At 29.3% G+C, this 20,385-nt stretch overlaps 7 protein-coding genes across 20 annotated transcripts; 4 read left to right on the top strand and 3 right to left on the bottom strand.

The window, feature by feature from the left end:
• Positions 1-573: 573 nt before the first annotated feature.
• Positions 574-2,946, top strand: LOC106791384 (beta-1,3-galactosyltransferase brn). The gene is made up of 2 exons (XM_014756991.1): positions 574-1,001; positions 1,081-2,946. The coding sequence occupies exon 2, from the start codon at positions 1,170-1,172 to the stop codon at positions 2,646-2,648; it is 1,479 nt and encodes a 492-aa protein (XP_014612477.1). The 5' UTR covers positions 574-1,001; positions 1,081-1,169; the 3' UTR covers positions 2,649-2,946.
• A 357-nt stretch (positions 2,947-3,303) lies between these two features.
• On the bottom strand, positions 3,304-4,516 carry LOC106789988 (Sjoegren syndrome nuclear autoantigen 1 homolog). 7 transcript variants are annotated; one of them, XM_014754594.1, is made up of 4 exons: positions 4,328-4,516; positions 3,945-4,116; positions 3,652-3,872; positions 3,304-3,587 (listed from the first exon to the last, which is right to left on the bottom strand). In XM_014754594.1, exons 2-4 carry the CDS (start codon positions 3,994-3,996, stop codon positions 3,483-3,485), a joined length of 378 nt encoding a protein of 125 aa, XP_014610080.1. In that variant the 5' UTR covers positions 3,997-4,116; positions 4,328-4,516; the 3' UTR covers positions 3,304-3,482. The 7 variants fall into 7 exon arrangements, with proteins under 7 accessions (XP_014610080.1, XP_014610114.1, XP_014610106.1 ...); XM_014754628.1 differs by having other exon boundaries at positions 3,652-3,851; XM_014754620.1 differs by having other exon boundaries at positions 3,945-4,022.
• A 567-nt stretch (positions 4,517-5,083) lies between these two features.
• LOC106791017 lies at positions 5,084-7,895 on the top strand. Of its 2 annotated transcripts, none has more exons than XM_014756359.1 (7): positions 5,084-5,376; positions 5,499-5,847; positions 6,536-6,584; positions 6,661-6,909; positions 6,975-7,189; positions 7,272-7,547; positions 7,618-7,895. In XM_014756359.1, exons 4-7 carry the CDS (start codon positions 6,772-6,774, stop codon positions 7,880-7,882), a joined length of 894 nt encoding a protein of 297 aa, XP_014611845.1. In that variant the 5' UTR covers positions 5,084-5,376; positions 5,499-5,847; positions 6,536-6,584; positions 6,661-6,771; the 3' UTR covers positions 7,883-7,895. The 2 variants fall into 2 exon arrangements, with proteins under 2 accessions (XP_014611845.1, XP_014611836.1); XM_014756350.1 differs by having other exon boundaries at positions 6,489-6,584.
• A 221-nt stretch (positions 7,896-8,116) lies between these two features.
• LOC106791039 lies at positions 8,117-9,509 on the bottom strand. The gene is made up of 4 exons (XM_014756390.1): positions 9,130-9,509; positions 8,760-9,037; positions 8,518-8,660; positions 8,117-8,403 (listed from the first exon to the last, which is right to left on the bottom strand). The coding sequence occupies exons 1-4, from the start codon at positions 9,264-9,266 to the stop codon at positions 8,242-8,244; spliced, it is 720 nt and encodes a 239-aa protein (XP_014611876.1). The 5' UTR covers positions 9,267-9,509; the 3' UTR covers positions 8,117-8,241.
• Positions 9,510-9,711: 202 nt separating this feature from the next.
• LOC106791026 (ATP-dependent Clp protease proteolytic subunit) lies at positions 9,712-12,889 on the top strand. Of its 2 annotated transcripts, none has more exons than XM_014756377.1 (6): positions 9,712-9,824; positions 9,912-10,046; positions 10,134-10,268; positions 10,384-10,774; positions 10,849-11,029; positions 12,805-12,889. In XM_014756377.1, exons 2-5 carry the CDS (start codon positions 10,011-10,013, stop codon positions 11,004-11,006), a joined length of 720 nt encoding a protein of 239 aa, XP_014611863.1. In that variant the 5' UTR covers positions 9,712-9,824; positions 9,912-10,010; the 3' UTR covers positions 11,007-11,029; positions 12,805-12,889. The 2 variants fall into 2 exon arrangements, with proteins under 2 accessions (XP_014611863.1, XP_014611857.1); XM_014756371.1 differs by lacking the exon at positions 12,805-12,889 and adding an exon at positions 11,158-11,647.
• Positions 11,715-14,700, bottom strand: LOC106790989 (LIX1-like protein). 6 transcript variants are annotated; one of them, XM_014756301.1, is made up of 6 exons: positions 14,469-14,700; positions 13,561-13,977; positions 13,437-13,448; positions 13,114-13,299; positions 12,659-13,005; positions 11,715-12,531 (listed from the first exon to the last, which is right to left on the bottom strand). In XM_014756301.1, exons 4-6 carry the CDS (start codon positions 13,268-13,270, stop codon positions 12,127-12,129), a joined length of 909 nt encoding a protein of 302 aa, XP_014611787.1. In that variant the 5' UTR covers positions 13,271-13,299; positions 13,437-13,448; positions 13,561-13,977; positions 14,469-14,700; the 3' UTR covers positions 11,715-12,126. The 6 variants fall into 6 exon arrangements, with proteins under 6 accessions (XP_014611787.1, XP_014611795.1, XP_014611805.1 ...); XM_014756309.1 differs by having other exon boundaries at positions 13,440-13,448; XM_014756319.1 differs by lacking the exon at positions 13,437-13,448 and having other exon boundaries at positions 13,561-13,693; positions 13,793-13,977.
• Positions 14,701-15,542: 842 nt separating this feature from the next.
• On the top strand, positions 15,543-19,128 carry LOC106791295 (G1/S-specific cyclin-E1). The gene is made up of 3 exons (XM_014756832.1): positions 15,543-16,690; positions 17,105-17,723; positions 17,825-19,128. The coding sequence occupies exons 1-3, from the start codon at positions 16,677-16,679 to the stop codon at positions 18,572-18,574; spliced, it is 1,383 nt and encodes a 460-aa protein (XP_014612318.1). The 5' UTR covers positions 15,543-16,676; the 3' UTR covers positions 18,575-19,128.
• Positions 19,129-20,385: the final 1,257 nt, after the last annotated feature.

Genomic DNA, 20,385 nt, shown 5'->3' with positions numbered 1-20,385 from the left:
TCGACAGTGTTTGCAATCGCCAAGAAATGCTGTACCCTTTGTTTTAGAAGTAATACGTTGAATTGGAAAAGGTAATTTAGCGATATCTTGAACGCGAAATTTTAAACTTTGACCGCCACTTCCAACAACTACGTTAGTCAAAGAACTCTTAAATGGTGGTCGTCGTCTATCATAAAAGGTTTCAGGATCTAAATTTTTCTTATTGCAGCAAAATCCAAAAGGTTTCTTTTCGATAATATGATCTCTCGATATTGTTGAGGTACTTTGTTGAAAAGATTTCTTCATTTTCTTTTTCTTTTTTTATGACAATTAGTTTAATATGTTTTATTAAAATTCATTGCAGTAAGACATTTCGAATTTCGTAAAAATCTCAGTTGAATTTCCCGCCTTCCAAACATCTTTTTTTAATGTTAATTTATGTAATTAAAAAAAAACATTTATTAATTTATTTTAATTTTAACTTCTTTTTATTTATCTTACTTTTTGAATCTTATACGGAAATAAAAATCCGTACATTATCGAAATAAAATATTTTTATAAATTTCGATAGGCAATATCGATAATATTTCGATTATAATTCGATTAATCTATAATTTGGTTAACGTCAATTAGAAAGGGTTAATAATAGAAACAAACAAGAATATATTTAATAATATAATTGATAAAATTATTTGAATTAAAGTAACTTAATATAGATGAAATAAGGTTATATTTCATTCTTAATCGGTATCAATGGATGTCAACGAATTTATTGTCTGCAAATGTTTTGATCGACTCACGTGGAATATTAACTCATTAGTGCCATTTATAAATATAAAATATAAAATTCTAATCTATATATTACCTTAGTGCCAATTGATAACTTATTTATTATTCAGGAAAATCTATTTCAACGGAAAAGCACTAGAAATGCAATAATCAAATAAACCATCGCACTATTATGTTTTTGGTTATTATCTGATTTTAACTTATATAAAACATTTTTTAGTAAAATCAGAGTTGTAAGTATTTTATATTTTATGCAACTTGTACAAAAGGAATAATTTTGTTAATAGAATTATTTTAATTCTTTTTTTATAGATATGTTGCTTTACGAATAAGAAAGACTAAAGATAGATTAAATAACGTGGCATGTAAGAAAATAATTTTTAAATTCAGACTGTGATAAAATGTATTGTTTACTTCGTCCTTGTTACCGGTTAAGCTACAAGCTTGTATCGAAGTTCAAATATATTATTCTTTCCATTAGTTTTATTATGATCTTGAATTATTTTGGAGCATTTACTCATATGTTTGAAGTTATGTACGACGAACATTTTTCTTATCCTTATAATGGCGACGTACATGAATTTGTAAATGCGTTGAGATACAATCAAAAACCTGCTGTCGATCCAATCAATGTATATAATTATTCTTTTATACACAACAACGAAGAGAAATGCATTGAAAGTGAACGTAGTAAATTTCGTATAGTATACATTATTAAATCAGCCATAAAAAACTTTGATAGAAGAATAGCAATAAGACATTCATGGGGATTTGAAAAAAGGTTTTTCGATGTTCCGTCGAGAACAGTTTTCCTATTAGGTATACCTCATCAAGACGAAGAACTACAAGCTAAAATAAAACTTGAAGCAACGAAATACAAAGATATCGTACAAGCAAATTTTATAGACACATACTATAATAATACTATAAAAACGATGATGGGTTTTAAATGGGCAGTTAAATACTGCTCTAATTCCAAATTTTATATGTTTGTCGATGACGACATGTATGTTTCAGTTAAAAATGTTTTAAGATTTATAAGAAATCCTACCAATTATCCGGATTATTTAAAAGAACCAAAAAAGATTTCTCAAAAGAGAGAAATAAGATACCCATATGAATCGAAAAGAAATTTCTCACATGTATCAAATTTATTGAACAATGAGAATGAGAATAATTATTTAATTACAAAATATATATCCGATACAAGTACTAATGTTAAAGAAAAATTACTTTCTAATGCGAAATTAGTAAAGTTATCTGAAGTTGCCTCTGCTACTCAGGAAAATGTTAGTAATCCAGACTACAGTCTAGGAAATCAACTAACTACAGTTTTAAATAACAATAGCGAAAATACTCAAAATATATTTACAAAAATAAACAACAGTATAAATGAAGAAAGAATTTTTAAAGATATATCGACGTTATATATTTATAATGAGACGGAATCATTGGTTCGTAAGAAAAGACAAGTATTTGATTTTGAACTTCCAGAAGATGTGAGATTATTTGCAGGTTTTGTATTCGTTTCATCTCCACATCGTCATAGATCATCTAAATGGTATGTTTCATTGGAAGAATATCCGTATCATTTATGGCCACCATACATTACAGCTGGCGCGTATATACTTTCACGAGAAGCTCTCTTAGATATGTATTATACCAGTTTTTATACGAAACACTTCAAATTCGATGACATTTTTATGGGTCTAGTAGCTAAGAAAGCCGATATAGAACCATTTCATTGCGAAGAATTTCATTTTTATAAAAAAGATTATACCAAATTCAATTATAAATATGTAATTACTTCTCATGGGTATGGAAATCCTAACGAATTATTACAAGTTTGGAACGAACAAAAAGCTCTTGGAAATGCATAAACTATATGTAAAGTATATTATTCGACACGGAATATACAAATAGTTTAACTTTACTTAATTTATTATATTATTGTTTTAATTAAGAGAGAGAGAAACAAAATTTCTTATTATTGTTCGCAAATATTAAACTATATACGGTATATTCCTGTACTCGTCAGTACAAATTAAAAAACAAATCTTAATAGGAATACAACAATATTATTAACTTCTAAATAAATTATTTATTGTTATTATATTGTAGGTTCTATTTAATAGTCATGTAATTAAAAAGAATGAAGTATTATATAAAATAATATTATTACATATATTTCTACAAATATAAAATACAATTATATAAATGAATCTACAATCTTTGGTCAGTCTTTTTATGTAATTTATAGAACAATTATTTATTATAGGAAAGTTAAAACGATACGAATTAGTTTCGATAATTGACTAATATTAAATATGAATTAAATTTCTTAGAAACTATTAATACATCATCGTTATATTTCTAAGTATATTATATTCGCAATTTTTTAATAACAAAAAAATACTCCTACGAAAAAAATACTTAGTCAAATGACTATAAATCATACAACTACAAAATAGATATATATATATATACATTATTATGTTTATAAATAATAAATTATGAAAAATTTGTACAATACATTATTAATATTTCGGCATCGTGTATAATAATTACAAAATAGTCTATCATCTTATAGAAAATAATTACAATTTTGTACTCGTTACAAATCGCTAGATCGATTCCTTTAATAGACATTATAATGTATATGTTTTAACAAATACATTATACAAAATTTATTAATATTTTTGTTAACTCATTGATCATTGTCTAAATTGTTTATCCATACTGGCCTTCACCAATGATTGATCTAAATTTGTGGCTTCTCTTTTAATCATATTAAGTAATAATTGCGAACTTTCTAAAATCTAAAAAAATTCCAAATCTAAAATAATTCATGAATAGGAATTACTGTAAATAAATATAACTTACTTTCATGTATGCTGTTTCAGTCTCCGCAATAGTTCTGTCATATTCATTTCTAACTGCTACCCTTTTTGCAAGGCTATCGTTCAGTCGTGTAAGTTTATGTGACATTTTTTCTATCTCCCTTTGTAAATTATTCTTTTCTTCTTCTTGCGAGTCAATTTGGGTTTGCAGTTCTGCTCTCTTTAATTTCATTTCTTCTAAACCTTGAAAAAGTTTCAGAAAAACTGTCAAGAAAATTTAACAAATCTAATTATGGAAAGAAGAAATGATAAATATTCCAATAAAAATAAACTTACATTTTACTAATTCTTGATTATATGTTTGTAGTGCAGCACCGTGCTGGGACATCTTACATCCTTCACTCACATAAAAATCTAATTATTGCATACAGAAGATATGACAAAAAAATTTTAATTTTTAATCAAAAAGATATTTATTGTGTAAGATTTGTCTATGTTAAATGTATCCCTAAAATTAACAAATTTGATGTTTAATTTTGATGCGAAAGCAGAAGTAATTAACCTAAAACTTCAGTATATAAAAAAATAATCAATCTTTGATAATTATACTACAATAATTTTAGCTTTAATAAGAATTGTTATTTTAATTAACGAAAAATTTTATATTTTAATAATAAATATAACGCGCGTTATTATCATTAATTTTGCAAATGACTTACGTAATATATTTATACTTTAACAATTATCCAAAAATCCAGACGATAAAATCCATTAACGTATACGTTTAATAGAATATATAATAATATTATTACATAGATATATATTAATTAAATCACTCAATAAAAAAAAAAAATACAAAAATGTTACAAACAAAATATATAAGTGTCTCAGGAGTACGCAGTCTACAAAGCGGGATTCTTTCTCGAATTTAAGTTTCCACTAATAGAAACGTGTGTACGCTTGCATAAATTCGTCTGATTGGTTGGCAAAAATAATTCTTTTCTGCTATTGGTTACTTTAATTTTGAAGAGATATTTCAAATTTTAATTATGTGAAAGACTCGAAAATATTTATAAATGTATCCTCATTTAAATATGCGTGTGCGGAGATAAATAAATGATTGCAATAAGAAATTTAAAATAATAGAAAATAATAAGCGATTAAGATATTTAAAAAGAAATAATATACTTTAATTAAAAAATTCTTTTAATAAAAGGAGTGTTACAGAATAAATGTTTTCTTTTAGATCTATCTTCAAAATAATAGTAATTTATAGTTGATGTTTTTTGAATATAAAGATTGTTAATTAGGTGGATTGAATATAATAAAAGTGCGAAAGTGGTCGGCCTTAGCTTGCCTTTTAAAGGCGATACAGAAGCGTTTTTAAAGCTTAAACCGCGATGAATGCACCTTTCGCTTTGGCACACCACTCTCTCCAGTAGTAGTAGTAGTAGTAGTAGAATAGTAGAATAGTAGTAGTGTAGTACGAGAGTCAGTGAAGCGTTTGTACACATTCGTAAGCGTTACAGTGTAGTTAACTCGATGCGAACTAATTGTTTCATGTCGAATAAGAAAATATTGAGTGTAAAAAGATGTTTCTTAACGAACTATATATTTTTCTCGAATATATAAAATATCAAGCTGCCTGAAAATATTTAACATATTATTCAAATATTAGTGAAATCAAGGACTTTTGATTACTTGGAGAACACTTGATGTAGTGCATTCCGATTAAAATAAGGAGGATAGGAGGTATACTAGAACAAAAGTAAGTTGATTTCCACGTTTTCAACATTTTAAACACTTGAAGAATGTTATAATATAAAAAAAAAGGATCTTTTATTTTTCTACACTTTTTGTATTAATGTACATATATTTTATTTATTTTAGATTATATAAAATACTTATTGACTTGTAAAAAATTGATACCAACGACTACCACGAATAGAAAGTAAAACGAAAATAATAAACACCCGTTTTACACGAATTGACAATTAATATTACGTATCTTTTTCTATTTTTCTATATATTTTATATTCAAAATTATAAATATCAGTGGGTGATGTATAGCAATTGTAAGAATTCTCTCTATTTTCAATTTTTCCCCGATAAATCAACAAGTGGTTCCAACAAAATTACGATCTAGTGCATACACGACGATATGATGTAATGCGCATGCGCAAAGGATGTGGACTTTTACTTAAAATTTTTTTATATTTTTAGAAAAGAATTAATTAAGGTAAAAACAAATCATTTTTTTTACTTTTTAATTTTTTCTTTGTTCTTTTCTTATTATGAAAATCGAAAACATTTGAATATTGATAAACGTTGTTTTTGAATACTGAAACATTGATATTCAATCAAATTTCATTGCAATTTTGCTTACACAATATTTCAATTAAAAATTAATGGTATTTTTCTAATTGCGACAATAAAACGTTGTGACATTATTTACGATCTTTGTATATAAGAAAAGAATAATGATTGTATCGATAAAATATTTGTGCGATCATTATTACCTATCGAGGACGTCGATCACGACCTTCTTAAATGACATCATCATACCAAATTAGTATTTGATACATGAATAAAATACAACATGCATGCATACATGCATACATACACACAACCTACGCTTACAAATATGACAATGTTTTCGTGATCATTTTTTTTAATTACATGCAATTATGAAATGAGAGAGACAATAATGAATACATTATGTACTTGTATACTGAATTATAAGACTCTTACTTTTCAGAAATGGATTAATAATAATAATAATAATAATAATAATAATAATAATAATAATAAATGTATATAATCTACTGCTATATATACGAAATTATTTTTATATTTTTTATATATATTTCTTTTTCCTAGAATTATAAAAAAGTTATCATCTAATAAATTAGGCTACTTTGCTTTAGGCTTACGATGGTATCCAAATAATTTATATATTCTTCATTAATATTAACTGTGAGTATTTTGAATTAACTCGTTTAAAAGAATATTTAAATATCCAAGTTTGTCTTTCAATTTTTCTATGCATTAGGATCAGTTATACTTCTTATTATGAATTTGATCTCTGTTAAATGAAAAAAGAAGGTGATAAACCTATTAATAAAAATACAAGTTGTTAAAAAGGTTTATAAAAAAAATCAACATGCCTCATACATCAAGATATTTAGATTACCATAGAGGTATGAATCGTGATTATCTGACAGATGGAGAAGAAAGTCAACGTGCTCCTTCAGACCATACTATGTCAGAGTACATTGTGACCAATGACCATACTACGATGGTAAGTTTACATATAGATATAATTTTGGGGGCTAAATTAAATTAAGATTCTATACACTCTTCTAGGTGAAGCCAGTCATACCGGCAAGAAAACATCGTAAAGAAAAATATGACCAAAGTGAGGAGAGCAGATCACAAAGTGCACACAATAGTCGTGGGTCTGTATTTTCTGGTCCATCTCGACATCCACTTAATAAAAGTGCATCACATGGTAGTATCTGTGATAATGGTTCAGATATTTATGTTACAAGCGCTGCTTATAGAACAACTTCAGAAATAAGGTTTTATAACTATGTTCAATTACTATGACTGATAAACTCTAGGAATAATTATATTTAGAGTAAAGTAATTCTTTGTCATTAGTCGGGGATCTCATCATAGTCTTGCCCCAAGCTCTAGAATGGATCATCGAGCTCCTAGTCATTACAGTTATGGTTCTGGGAGATCTGGAATATCAACAGTTAAGACGCAAACTTCAAGGAAAGATGGTATTATAATAGAAACTATGTCGACACCTAATCCTTTTTGCCCAAATACAAAAGGAATTTGTTGTCTTATGTTAATTTTGAATCTTGGTTTAATCCTTGTAACTTTGGGTATCATTATAGTTATACAATTCTTTCAATTATTGATTGTATGGTAAGTGCATCACTTTACGAATATATTTTTAATTATGCATCTTTCTAATCAAACAATTTATTTTTTTAAGGATTTTAGGTATAGTTTTTCTTGTTTTTGGGTTCTTAACCTTGATGGGGAGTCTTATATATTGTGTACATGTATTCAGAAATGCTAAGCATCCACAAGATATAAATCCAGAAGATCTCTACTGGACGCGTTATTGGCAAAAACATGTTGGATCTGCACCTGGAGTCTTTTATAAGGCTGAAGACAAATATCAAGAAGATGGATATAGCGATCGTTATAGTAAATATTCAGGCAAATATTATGATCGACATAATCAAAGATACTGACGATTTTGAAAGCTACCTAATAACTTTCATGCATACACACACACGTTAAAAAGAAAACCAAATAATTATAAATAACTTCATAAATATAACAGTTAATCGCGATTAAAATCTGTTAATACTGGTGCAATAAAACACAATACTCTCTCTATATATATATAAATATATTTCCACATAATGATATTGTTAACGATAAGTTACAGATGCACTAATCAGAGATTTTTATACGTTTCTTATATTTGAAAAGATTTTATTTATTTTGTATTTGTACTTCTTAAGATATATTAATAGAAATATAACTACTAAATAAAAGGTTACTGATTAATGGATCGTTGTTATAATTTGAATCAAAAATTGTATTATTATGTTACTTTCACATTTTGTTTAAACATAACCGCGTAATCAAATAAATCCTTATTTACATAGTTGCCATTTTTATCGATTAAGAAATGCATTCTATAAGATTCTATTTTGATAGGCGTATATACTCCTGCTTTTTCAGTTCTAGAATGTAAGCTATATACCTTAAAAATATTCAACATTATTAACATCTTTATTTACATAATAATATAATATATAAATATATGCATACTGTAAGTACAGTAACATATTTATTTTCTTATCAAATTTACTCTTACCTTTTCGATAGGAGTAGTTATAGTGTTTCTGCTTTTCCATAGATGATTAGTTACAAAGCTAATATGATTGCCTCCTTTATGTAAGATAATGCATTTGATTAAACGCGCGTTAAGAAACCATGCGAACACATAAAACAATGGTCCTGAAATAAATATTTATCATTTATCAATTTATATAATGATTAGTAGATCATATGTACAAATTAATTGCATCTTTTGGATTTCATAATTTTCATATATACCTACGAGCGTTGTAGCCATAAACATACAAATAATAGGATAATTGTTTCCTAAAAATTTGTTAAATGGTACAGTCATAAAAGACCGATATATATCTCTGCAGCAATAACAAATTAAGAATAACCAAGCAGCAGTGTTGCATAAACCAAATAAGTGAATGAATACGTGTTTAAAATATTTTTTTTTATACAAAATGACGTTATTAACTAAAATAGGCTTTATATCTAATGAATGTGTTTGTTTACATCTTATCAAAGAGAATTTAGTTTCATTGTTTATCCTGTAAGTAAATATAATAATAATAATATTAATAATAATGTAATAGTTACAAGTCAATAATAATAAATTTAAATAACAAATGTTCTCAAATACCTTTGTTTTTCTAATATTCTACGTAATAATGAACTTGGTTTATATACTGTACGTTTTTGTGAAAGTATAAGAGATGATTTTAATGAATTTACCAATAATTTAGTTATTGAATTGTTTTTTATAAATAATGATAACATTATTGCAGATAGTAAGATATATATCGTCGCACAAACTCATATATATTCCGATTAGGAATTAAAGTAATTAACAAATAACACACACTTCTCAGTGTTATTTTAAATTCATATTAATTTAATATTATACAAGTCTTTTTAATTCATAAATCTAATGTTTATTTTAACCTACAAATTGCATAACATTTGATAATACTGCCATTCACTAAAATTCTATCTAAACTACAATATTCATATGGTAAAACATTTTTTGCTTTCAAATATAAAAAATTGTAACAATATTAAATTTTAAAGTAAAATAATTTTGAAAAAAAAATATTTAAAATAATAAGTATTCAATTTTATATGTCATAATAATACAAATTAAAAATTGTATGATAAAAAATCCTTTACTATTACCGACTGAGATCTTCTGATATTTTAACGATACGAATATCAAAACATAACCTAAAAAATTCAGGTAATTTACTTCTATATGTCATTTTTCTCGACATTATATTTCCTATTAATGTTTGTTAAATAATTTAATCTTAACATTGTGAACAGGTTTCGTTACCAGAGGTGGTATTTCTTTTATTCAAACTATTGCCTTATATTATGAACTATTAAAATGTTGGTATATTTACTATTTTTTTTTTGTTTCTTTAGGTTTAAGTGTATTTAATATTAATACAAAAGAACTAATGAGCTTAATCAACGATTATAAATAAAAAACAAAATATTAGTTATAAAAAAAAACTTGTGGAAATGTTGCAAAAAATCAATAGTTTACTACGTATTACTGTACGTATTTTTACTCCAATGATTTTTAGGATAATAAAAAATAAATAGAATAAATTTAATTGATTTATGTATTTCTTTTGAAAATAGGGTTATGGTCAACAACTAAGCACGCGTTACTTAAATTTTGTGCCTATAGTAGTGGAACAAAGTGGAAGAGGAGAACGCGCATATGATATCTATTCTCGTCTTTTAAAAGAGAGAATAATCTGCCTTATGGGTCCGGTAATATTTACTTTTTATTACAGAAAATATACACAAAAAAATTTATGATTTTAATTACCATTTTTATTTAACAGTCTAATAAAAAGTAATTTATCTTCTATTTTTCTTTAAATAGATTACAGATAATGTTTCCTCAGTGGTTATAGCTCAATTACTTTTTCTTCAATCAGAGAGTAGTAAAAATCCTATTCATATGTATATTAACTCGCCTGGTGGTAGTGTAACAGCAGGGCTGGGTATCTACGATACTATGCAATATGTTTTACCACCTGTTGCAACGTGGTGCGTAGGTCAGGCATGCTCAATGGCAAGCTTACTTTTAGCTGCTGGAGAAAAGGGCATGAGGCATTCTTTACCTAATGCTAGAATTATGATTCATCAACCATCGGGAGGAGTATCCGGTCAAGCCACGGATATAGAAATTCAAGCTGTAGAGATATTAAAACTTAAAAAACAAATAAATAACTTATATGTCAAACATACAGGACAGAAACTAGAAAAAATACGTAGGTCAATTATAACAATAATTTCATTATGTTTTTATATGCTCTTTTTAAATTAATTTCATCATTTATATTAGAGAACTGTATGGAAAGGGATAATTTCATGTCTCCTCCTCAAGCAGAGGAGTTTGGAATAATAGATAAAATACTTGCCCATCCTTTGGAAGAAGAAGAACAAAACTCACCCACGACGACGTTGTCTAAGGATACTGTAAATGCCGCTACACCAACTTAATATTGCTTATAGTTAAATTGAAGGTATAAGTGAAAATTGTAACTTTATATTTAAAAAAATGTATTTATCAATATTTAATAATAATAATAATTTTAATAATAATAATTTTAATAATAATAATAATAATAAAATATTATTGAAACAATTGTAGATCTACTATGTCGTAATCACTTATCTTCAGGCACAATGAAAATGTCTTCGTTTTATATAAGTTTTGTATATTCATGGACGTATTCGATCTCACATACTACATTATATAAAAATATTTAAAGACACTTTGATCTCTTTGAATATTAATATATATATATATCTTTATACGTGTATGTTTCTTTCTTTATGCATTTATCATACACGTACCATACAAGATAAGCGCAATATGTGTTTAAGCATATATAACTGGGATGTAAATATTTATATATACAGGGTGGTAAAAAAAAGGATTCGATATTTGAAGGGCTTATAGTACTTATCGAGACAATTAAAAAATGTCTAATCAACATAAATCTTAAAATCAACCCTTCCGAAATAAATAAACTTTTATTATTTATGAGCGTTCAATATTGTAAGCAAGCTCTTTTGGCAACATATTGAATCGACACATAGTATTAAAAGTCCTTCAAATATCGAATCTTTTTTCTTTTTATCACTCTGTATATATATGTATATAAAATACGCTTCGTATTATTTATAAAAAGAAAATAATACAAAAAATGGAAGACAAATTTATGTGTTTAAAACGCTTACAAACATACGTAGTACATTAAACGTCTACCCTATTTCTGCTTCAATTGATTATCTAGCAGAGATTAAGTACTTAAAATACCCTGGGCACACACTTTGCTTTGAATTTTCAAATTCCTTCGAAAGTGTATTATCACAAAATTCTTTGTGTAATATATTTCTTCCAAAAAAAAGAAAAAAAAAAAGAACAAAAGTTAACCTTGATAAAATACAATTGTCTAATGATTAAAAAATGAATAACAAATGAAGGGTGAATCGCTATTTTTGAAAATTCGATCCTTGCTAAGGCACAGGAATTGCTTATTTTTCTGAATGATCCAATTTTCAAAAAACCAGTCTCATAAAGTTTCAAAGGGTTGATATTACCTCAAATAATAATTCATTGGGGACAAACTTGAGCATGAGCCAACATTAGTATATCTTTCTTTTCCTTTGGAAATCTAAGCTCGCGTCCTGCCAAACGTGCTGTTTCGAGTTCTCTTTCGGCTAAGGCTAATTCCATAGCAACAACTCCGCCACCGCTTTCGTGTTCTCTAGCAACCCAATCAAGCGCCATTTGACTGCGCATATCGTCATCTAATGCACGATGACTATAATGCGCTACTACTTCTTGTCTACTGCACTGTCTTTCTCGCATAGCTTTCAATGAACCATTCCAGTGAAGTAACTGGAAAACTGTCATAAGTTCTTGAAACTCTAACATTGTCCTACCACGATTACATTCCAACATGAAACGGAATGCGCCAATGCCGGTGTTCGGATCTTCCTTGTCATCGCCATTTCCCTGAAAATACATTTTGATCTTAAAAATATATATATATATATATATTATTACTATTATTATTATTATTATTATTATTTTCATTGTTATATATCCAATACATTTTAATATAACATGCGTAAGAAATTACTTGAGTTTGATTGCCAACGCTGTTAGGCGTAGTGGAAGGTTTAGCGAAACTTGCTCTTGCTTCGGCAACAGCTTTCTCTATGAAATCATCAGTAATTTTTCGTGATGGATGTTCATTGAATACTGAATTCATTAATGCTATTTTAGCTGCTGATCTACGTGCTTCAGCTTTGGTAGGACAATTTTGGAAACTTCCAAAGCAAGATCCTCCAGGAAGGGTTACGTAACAAACATATGGTGGACTAGCACCTGGGACAGATTCGTAAATAACTAATGCTCCATTTCTTAATTCTGTGCCTCTACTTTGCTTCATTTGCCAGAATTCTTGCAACGCCTCTACCACATTCACTAAACATATATTATTATATTGTAATTATGTAAACATTTTATCTAACTTCAATTGTATTTCCAATATACATAGAATGAAAATACTAAAAGAAAAAAAAAAGAACAAACCTCTTCCGTAACCCTGAGTATGTTTAGCAAAGCTATTGACGACCGCATCTACAGCCTCCCTCAAAACCTGCTTCGCTCTTGCGTCCACCAATCCATTGGTTACTCCCATTGTCTCAGGAATACGAGATTTTGTCTTAACTGGCATCATGCCTTGCATTACTCCTCAATACTACACGTTCATTTACACTGTAAATGTAATTAAATTTAAATAACCACAATTATCTAAATAGTTGTAGTTATAACATAAATATTCAAATGTTTAAAAAAGAAAAGAGAAAGAAAAAAAAGAATAAAATAAAAGAAACAACAAGTCAAACACTTGCAACATTTCAAACCTGATTACAAATCCAATGTCATTTAACAGCATGAAATTATAAAAATATTTTGATATTAAAAAGAAATGTTTGTTTTTTTTTTGTTAACAACAGCATCGAAAAAATTAATTACCGATAAGTCTTCGTCTTGGGCGAATTAGCGTAAGAAAAATCGGCTCGTGGATTGTGCGAAATCCTGCCGTGTCCTGGTTTCTTCTCTTGGTTTTATCTGATCAATTTCTAAACTAGTCTTCTTAAGGTGTAGACTATTAGATAAAAGTAACTATCACTGTGTATATGTGTCTGCCTGAGCGTGTGTGTGATACCGAGGCATCAAAGATCAAGAAGAAATCCAAGAGGCCCACCTGCAGAGAGTCCAGAGATGACCAGGAATTTGCGTAAATTACTCTCCGATCGGGTGTACTCTTCTCTCTACACCGTGGGATCAAATTGCAAGACACATATAACGCGTTTAATGGCCCCGGACCGCTGACGATTTCCAGAAAACCAGGGCCGTAGGTGTCTTTCCTATGCCCTTCCAATATCACTACTACGAATCATCACACTTACAATCATTTAGATTTATCTTAATATCTAATCTACTACTGTCATCCAATTATTCTATTATAATTATCTTTAATATTATATACCAAATATTTGATAAAGGATAAATATTGCACAAGAAATGTAATACATTAATTTTTCACGTTTATTATTTGACACGTTTAAATTTATTAACAATGAGAATATTATTAAAATTTAACCAAACTACGGTATTGATAACAATTATCGTTAATCTACTTATTTATATATTTATTATAATACTATGATACATAATTTTTTTTAAATCATTTGTTTTAAATACGAACAGACATTCGTGTGAAAATTCTTTGATATTAGTGTGAAAATATTTAAATTTATGTTTATATTTGAATTTAATATATATGATTAGTTGTAAAACAATAGTATAATAGAAATTATAATTATTTATAGATAATTATCGATCATATTATCGAAATGACAATAAATGTAAAAGCGCACCTTCCCCATCCCAGTCAACGGCACGCCAGTGTTTTCCTTGTTTTGTCGTTCGACGTTGCACATCGCATTCTTGCACTTCGTCTTTCCCCCTAGAATCCTCAGCCCCTCACCTCGCCCCCGTCACACACCGAATTTCCGTACATACTTGCATCGAACTTGGCATATGTGTACGAAATCGTCAAGCACTCATATGTGTGTGTGTGTGTGTGTGTGTGTGATTAGTCGTAAAATGACGTTCACTGATAATATACAAGATAGATGACTAAATCAGTTATTGGTTTATTATCGATCACAGCGACACGTAGTTAATAATTTCGTAAATTCCCTATAGTTGCAATATCGATCGATAAACAGCTTGGAGCTATCGATACGGTCGATAAATTATCGACTTTATCGGTCGATATTTTTCTCTTTTTTTTTCATAGTTTGCATTAGTATACATTAATGAAAAATAATAAACGATCTTCTATTTTATAGTTTAAAATAAACTTCGATAGTAAATATTCTTTCTTAACTTTATTCTAAACTGAAGAATGTTAAGAAATAAGAAGAATAGGTAAAATTAGGATACGTAAAAAATGATAATTTAGATAAAATAAAAAAACGAAGAGGAGTTTCTAAAAAATACAGTTAGACAAAAAGTATAAGCTTATATGATAATGTATATAAGTTCCATAAGACGCACTAAGGTCTTTATACGTAGTTATATTAAAATCCGTTAAGAATATCTAAACCTAAAAGAAATATAATAATATAAAATCAGTCTTGTAGCGCAAAATTCGAAAGGGGTCACCATGCTCTACACGTGGCAAAGAGCGCGCATCTCTGAAAGAGCTGATCGACGCGGTCTGTACGTCGTACGTCTCTGTTACATCGTTGGGTGGATGCGCGCGCATACGTGTAGAAAGAAAGAGAAAGAGAATGAGAAAGAGAAAGAGTAACAGAGCTATGATGTTGCGGTATAGTGTGAGCGGGGTGGGGAGAAATTAATTTAGGCGCGCGCGCATATTTTCCCGCGTGGGTCAGGGTTGTCGAGTTGTGTGAGTTGCATGGTTGCATCGTATCAACGCGCGCGTCACTTATCGGTGAAGGTAAATGAGAGTGTGTGCTACGGATGGATCAGCTGAGCGCCAGCTGTGTCAGACGGCTCGACCAATCAGAAAGGCCCATCCTCGAAGTGCCACTAGCGGCACCTATAAGCACGCCTGCCCGGCGCCTATTACTTTTGTGGCGTTCTCACAAGACACTGTTTCGTACCTGTTTCTTGACTTCATTTTAAATATATATTATTTTATTATTTATCTTTTTTACACGACTATCTGAAGTTCCTTATTGTAACGCATTTAACTTGAGTGAATTTAAAGTTATTCCATTGTTCGTTCGAAAATACAGTGCGATTAGATCAAGGCGGGAAGCTGCGTTTGCCAATGGACGCGGAAGAGTCTCGATGCATGTGCGTTCGTGTTTCGAAAACGTTTTAACGCTATTATTTCATATACAAGTGAAAAGAAAATATCAATAAGGAAACTAATGTACTTGATCTATTCGAGAAAAAATTCGTCGAGTGCCCTTGTGCTTAATTATTGGAAAAATCGAATGTAATCCGGAAGACTCGTGGACCGAAGGAAGAGCTCAGAGGGACCTTTGTTTGATCAAGGAAATCCTTGTTTCCTGTGAATGACATTGGTGTTTGTCCATTGGTAGGGGTCAAGGGAAGTCCTCTCGAAAGTATTTATCGAAATTGAAAAATTTTCCCCTTTTGAGGTTATGGTATTCATATAGAGGGCGTCACAGCGCCAGATTGCAAGCAGGGGTTGGTCATCGTTTCGCGCGCTGGTCTCCCGCGCTTCGAGATCCACGTCCTCCGATTTTTCCATGAAAATTTTATTCCAAATTCATTTACACTCAAACGTTACATATCTATGGACTAGAGAAGATTTTCTTACAATTAAATATTACGAGTGACTTTAAGTTTAATAGGTAAATATCGGATTCGTATCGGGGAAGACGACGTGCATTATGGCGATCGAGTGTGCCTGAACTTCGCGCGCTACCATCATTTTCGGTATTTTATCGACAATATTGTTCGATTAAATTTCACTTTATTATCTTCAATATTTAGAACGATATCGGTCGATTCGTATAATAAATACAAATAATAAATAACTCTTGGAAATATATCGAACTTAGCCAAGGTATCTCGGCAAGATGCAACAGACCAGGTGAGTGCTCGACCTTCTGTTCTATTGAAAGTTTTTTCCATTATCTCATTGGTTTTCATTTAGAACAAATTGATACTCATTATAGCGACCTTGGAACACTCTTAGCAAACATTCGATTACTTTTTCTCCCTTAATTGTGGCTTCAATTTTGTTTATATAACCTTCTCTTATTACTATTCACATATTGAGATTTCTAAAAGAAGAAATGCTATAGCAGATTAATTATAACGTTAACAGAGATATAATAAATGACAAATTATAGTTAAAATTTTGCACATTGCATCCCGTATTGGATGTTTAATTGTCGTGCTTAGGTCATTCATTTTTTATAAGTTGCCTCATTTATATCTTTATGATAGAAAAACAGTAGTTTTGGAGGGTTGTATAATTTTTTTCTTTTCCATCTATCGACAGCTTACAAGAGAAGAAACCTTCACAAACCTATTTGCAATGCGGTAGAGAGAGGCAATCAATGAAGCGCAAAAGGCGTACAGCTGAACTTTCTGAAGATTCAGAAAATATATATCCCCCTAGCAAAGTACCAGCATTATCTCACGTGCCATACAATGAGTCTTGTAATGGTGCACTCTCCGTAGAGAATCCATGCACGCCTCTTCAAGCATCTCCAACGCCTTTAAAGGAACAGCAGGAGCCAGCAACTTGGTCCGAATTAAGAAATGCCACTTGTTTCTTAACACCTTCCGGCTCTAGCAATGGAACAAATAGGTCAGCTCCGCTTCCATCTTTTGCTTGGGCAGATAGTACGCATGTATGGAGCCTTATGTGTTTGGGAGATCAAAAGACTCTTAGTCAAAGAGATTCACAAATGTTTCAAAGGCATCCGACATTACAACCACGAATGCGAGCTATTTTGTTGGATTGGCTTATTGAAGTATGCGAAGTGTACAAACTACACAGAGAAACTTACTACCTTGCTATGGACTATATAGACAGGTATCTGTCTATTCATCAAAACATACCAAAAAGTCAATTACAACTTATAGGTATTACATGTCTGTTCATAGCAGCTAAGGTATGTATGCTTTATTTACCTTTTTTTTTTACATTAATATCTACTCATTTCAAATACTTTCTAAATATAACAATTTAATGAAACATTTAATTTATTTTCAGGTCGAAGAAATTTATCCACCTAAAATAGCTGAGTTTGCATATGTCACTGATGGAGCTTGTACCGAGGAAGAAATTTTAGGAAAGGAGTTAATCATTTTGAAGGGACTCGGATGGAATCTATCATCCATGACTGCTCCTGCATGGTTAAATATTTACATGCAAATAGAATGCGGTGATTGGTCTAAGCCCAACGTGTTTATATATCCACAATATGGCGGATTACAGTATACACAAGCTGCTCAGCTTTTGGATTTAGCTACTTTGGATGAAGGAAGTTTAAAATTTCCTTACAGCCACATAGCTGCAGGATGCATTTACCATATACAAGGACGAGAATGTGCTTTAAATGTGTCGCGTCTTTCTTGGGAACAGTTGGCCCCTTGCGTCAAATGGATGGCCCCATTTGCTACAACAGTATTGGAAGATGGTCCCCAATTTTTGTTAAGGTCCACTGTATCTCCTATAGAATCTAACTCTGGATCTGGACTTAAAGCAACAGTACCTAACATAGTGATAGACGAATCGCATCGCATCCAAACTCATGTTGTAGATCTGAACATGTTAGAGAAAGCGCAACAACGATTGATAGAAGATCTTCTACCAATTGACTTAGAAGAAATAGAAAGTAAAACTGAATCCGATTTAAATAGTAGTCCAACTGAAAATTGTCTTTTGACTCCTCCTTCTAGTGGTCAAAAAAATGATCCATCGACTCCAAGTCATCCACCACAGTTACGCCCGTACACATAATAATTATTTGCTAACTATTACTCATCTCTTTGCGAATAATTTTTTTTAAATTTTAGGGTTATTATTTTGAAAGAGAAAGAAAGAGATTTATTGTTGAAAAGAAAAAAAAGAATTACGCGAAATGGAGGAGAGAGAGAGAGAATGAAAAGAAAAAAAAACACTAACAGCGCTCACGCGATCAAATCTTATGCTCGTGCGAATATTAGTTGTTACATTTTATTTCGTAAATAATATGCATAATATTAATTCCTTTATGTACATTGATCGATCGATCATATCTTGAACAATCGTTTAGTATGGGGTGGTGATTGTTATAGAAAATAACTCTGTAAAAGGCATTATTATAAGAAAATACCCATTCTGAGCACAAATTTAATGTAATATATATTTTAGTATAAATATATAAACATTTACATTTAAAAAAAAAAAAAAACAAAAAAAATAAGTGCCTTGTTTTAAAGCAACTTGAACTTAAATAGGAGCCATATATTAAATGGTAACTAATCTCTGTGATTATATCCATACAGTAAAGTTTCACGCAACATATACTTTAACAAATCATATTTAATTAATATTGTTCTTATTCTTATAAATATTATTATTATTATTATTATTATTCTAATATATATATATATATACACCAACAAAAAACAAAAAAAAAGTTATTCTAGTGCCTATGAAAAATCTTTACTTGTAGTTCTTTTTATTTATACGAAAATAAAAAGAACATTGTTAATAGTATTATATATATATATATATATATTCGCTTATTATTAATGTACTATGTAATGCGGTAATATATTAATATGTTGTTCGCGTGTGCAGTTTATACATATTATATATATATATATAATATATGATATGCATAAAAAAAGAAGAAAATAAAAATTGCGAGTGAGTGGATGCGCGTGAGATTGTGCGAGAGAAATTAGCATGAGTAAATATGACAAATAAGACTTATAACCACCATATTTCGTGGTGATATTTTCACACTGCCGTTCACGTAACAACGTGATGGTTTATACACATTTGTATGAAGCTTGAGAATAAATTTGTTAATCTATAGGGTATTCGAAAAAGAGCTTTTACCATTAATCAATATAATAATAATAATTATAATAATTGCCTCTTATTGTAAGTAATTCGAACAAATTATTGTATACGATTATAGTATTGCATGAATTTTAATTCTAAATTTAGTAATAGGAACTTGTAAGAATAATATTATATGTTTAGTTAACATTATATATCTCTTTTTTTTTAAATAAACAATAATAAAAATGCAATGAAATTCATACGTATGGAATTTTACCGTGTATTTTCATTAATATTCCTAGAAATCTATATTACCGACCGTGAAAAGAAAGAATACAGCGCCATTGCATTTAAATCAAATAAATAAATCACTCGTTCTGATTGGTCGTTGGAATCGTCTTCTTGTTGCAAGCAAAATATTGCTGCAGTGTTAGAAAAAGCGTAGTACGGTTATATTTGTATGATATAACATGGAAGAACAAGAATTAAACGAATCTAATAAGATCAAGTATGTAATACGGTAAAGAAAATGTATATCTTGATTTATTAGATATAGAAAATAAGATTTTCGTTGAGTAAAGATCATTTTTCTAATCAATTGAAACCTGTTGAGCCTTCGCAAGTACATAATGTTTAAACTCGATATTTATAAAAATTATTTCGTATAAATTAACAAATGTCATTAAACAGCAACGAGAAATCGTAGTCACGTTTATCTTTCATAAAAATTCAAGATTAAGGTCCGATCTATAAACTATTCTTCTTTCTTTCTTTGT

Source organism: Polistes canadensis, unplaced genomic scaffold (assembly GCF_001313835.1).
Source record: "Polistes canadensis isolate GaletaPanama2010 unplaced genomic scaffold, ASM131383v1 scaffold_7, whole genome shotgun sequence".
NCBI classification, from domain to species: domain Eukaryota; kingdom Metazoa; phylum Arthropoda; class Insecta; order Hymenoptera; family Vespidae; genus Polistes; species Polistes canadensis.
The sequence above is the reverse complement of the archived record's forward strand: the minus strand, read 5'-3'. Positions and strand labels throughout refer to the sequence as shown.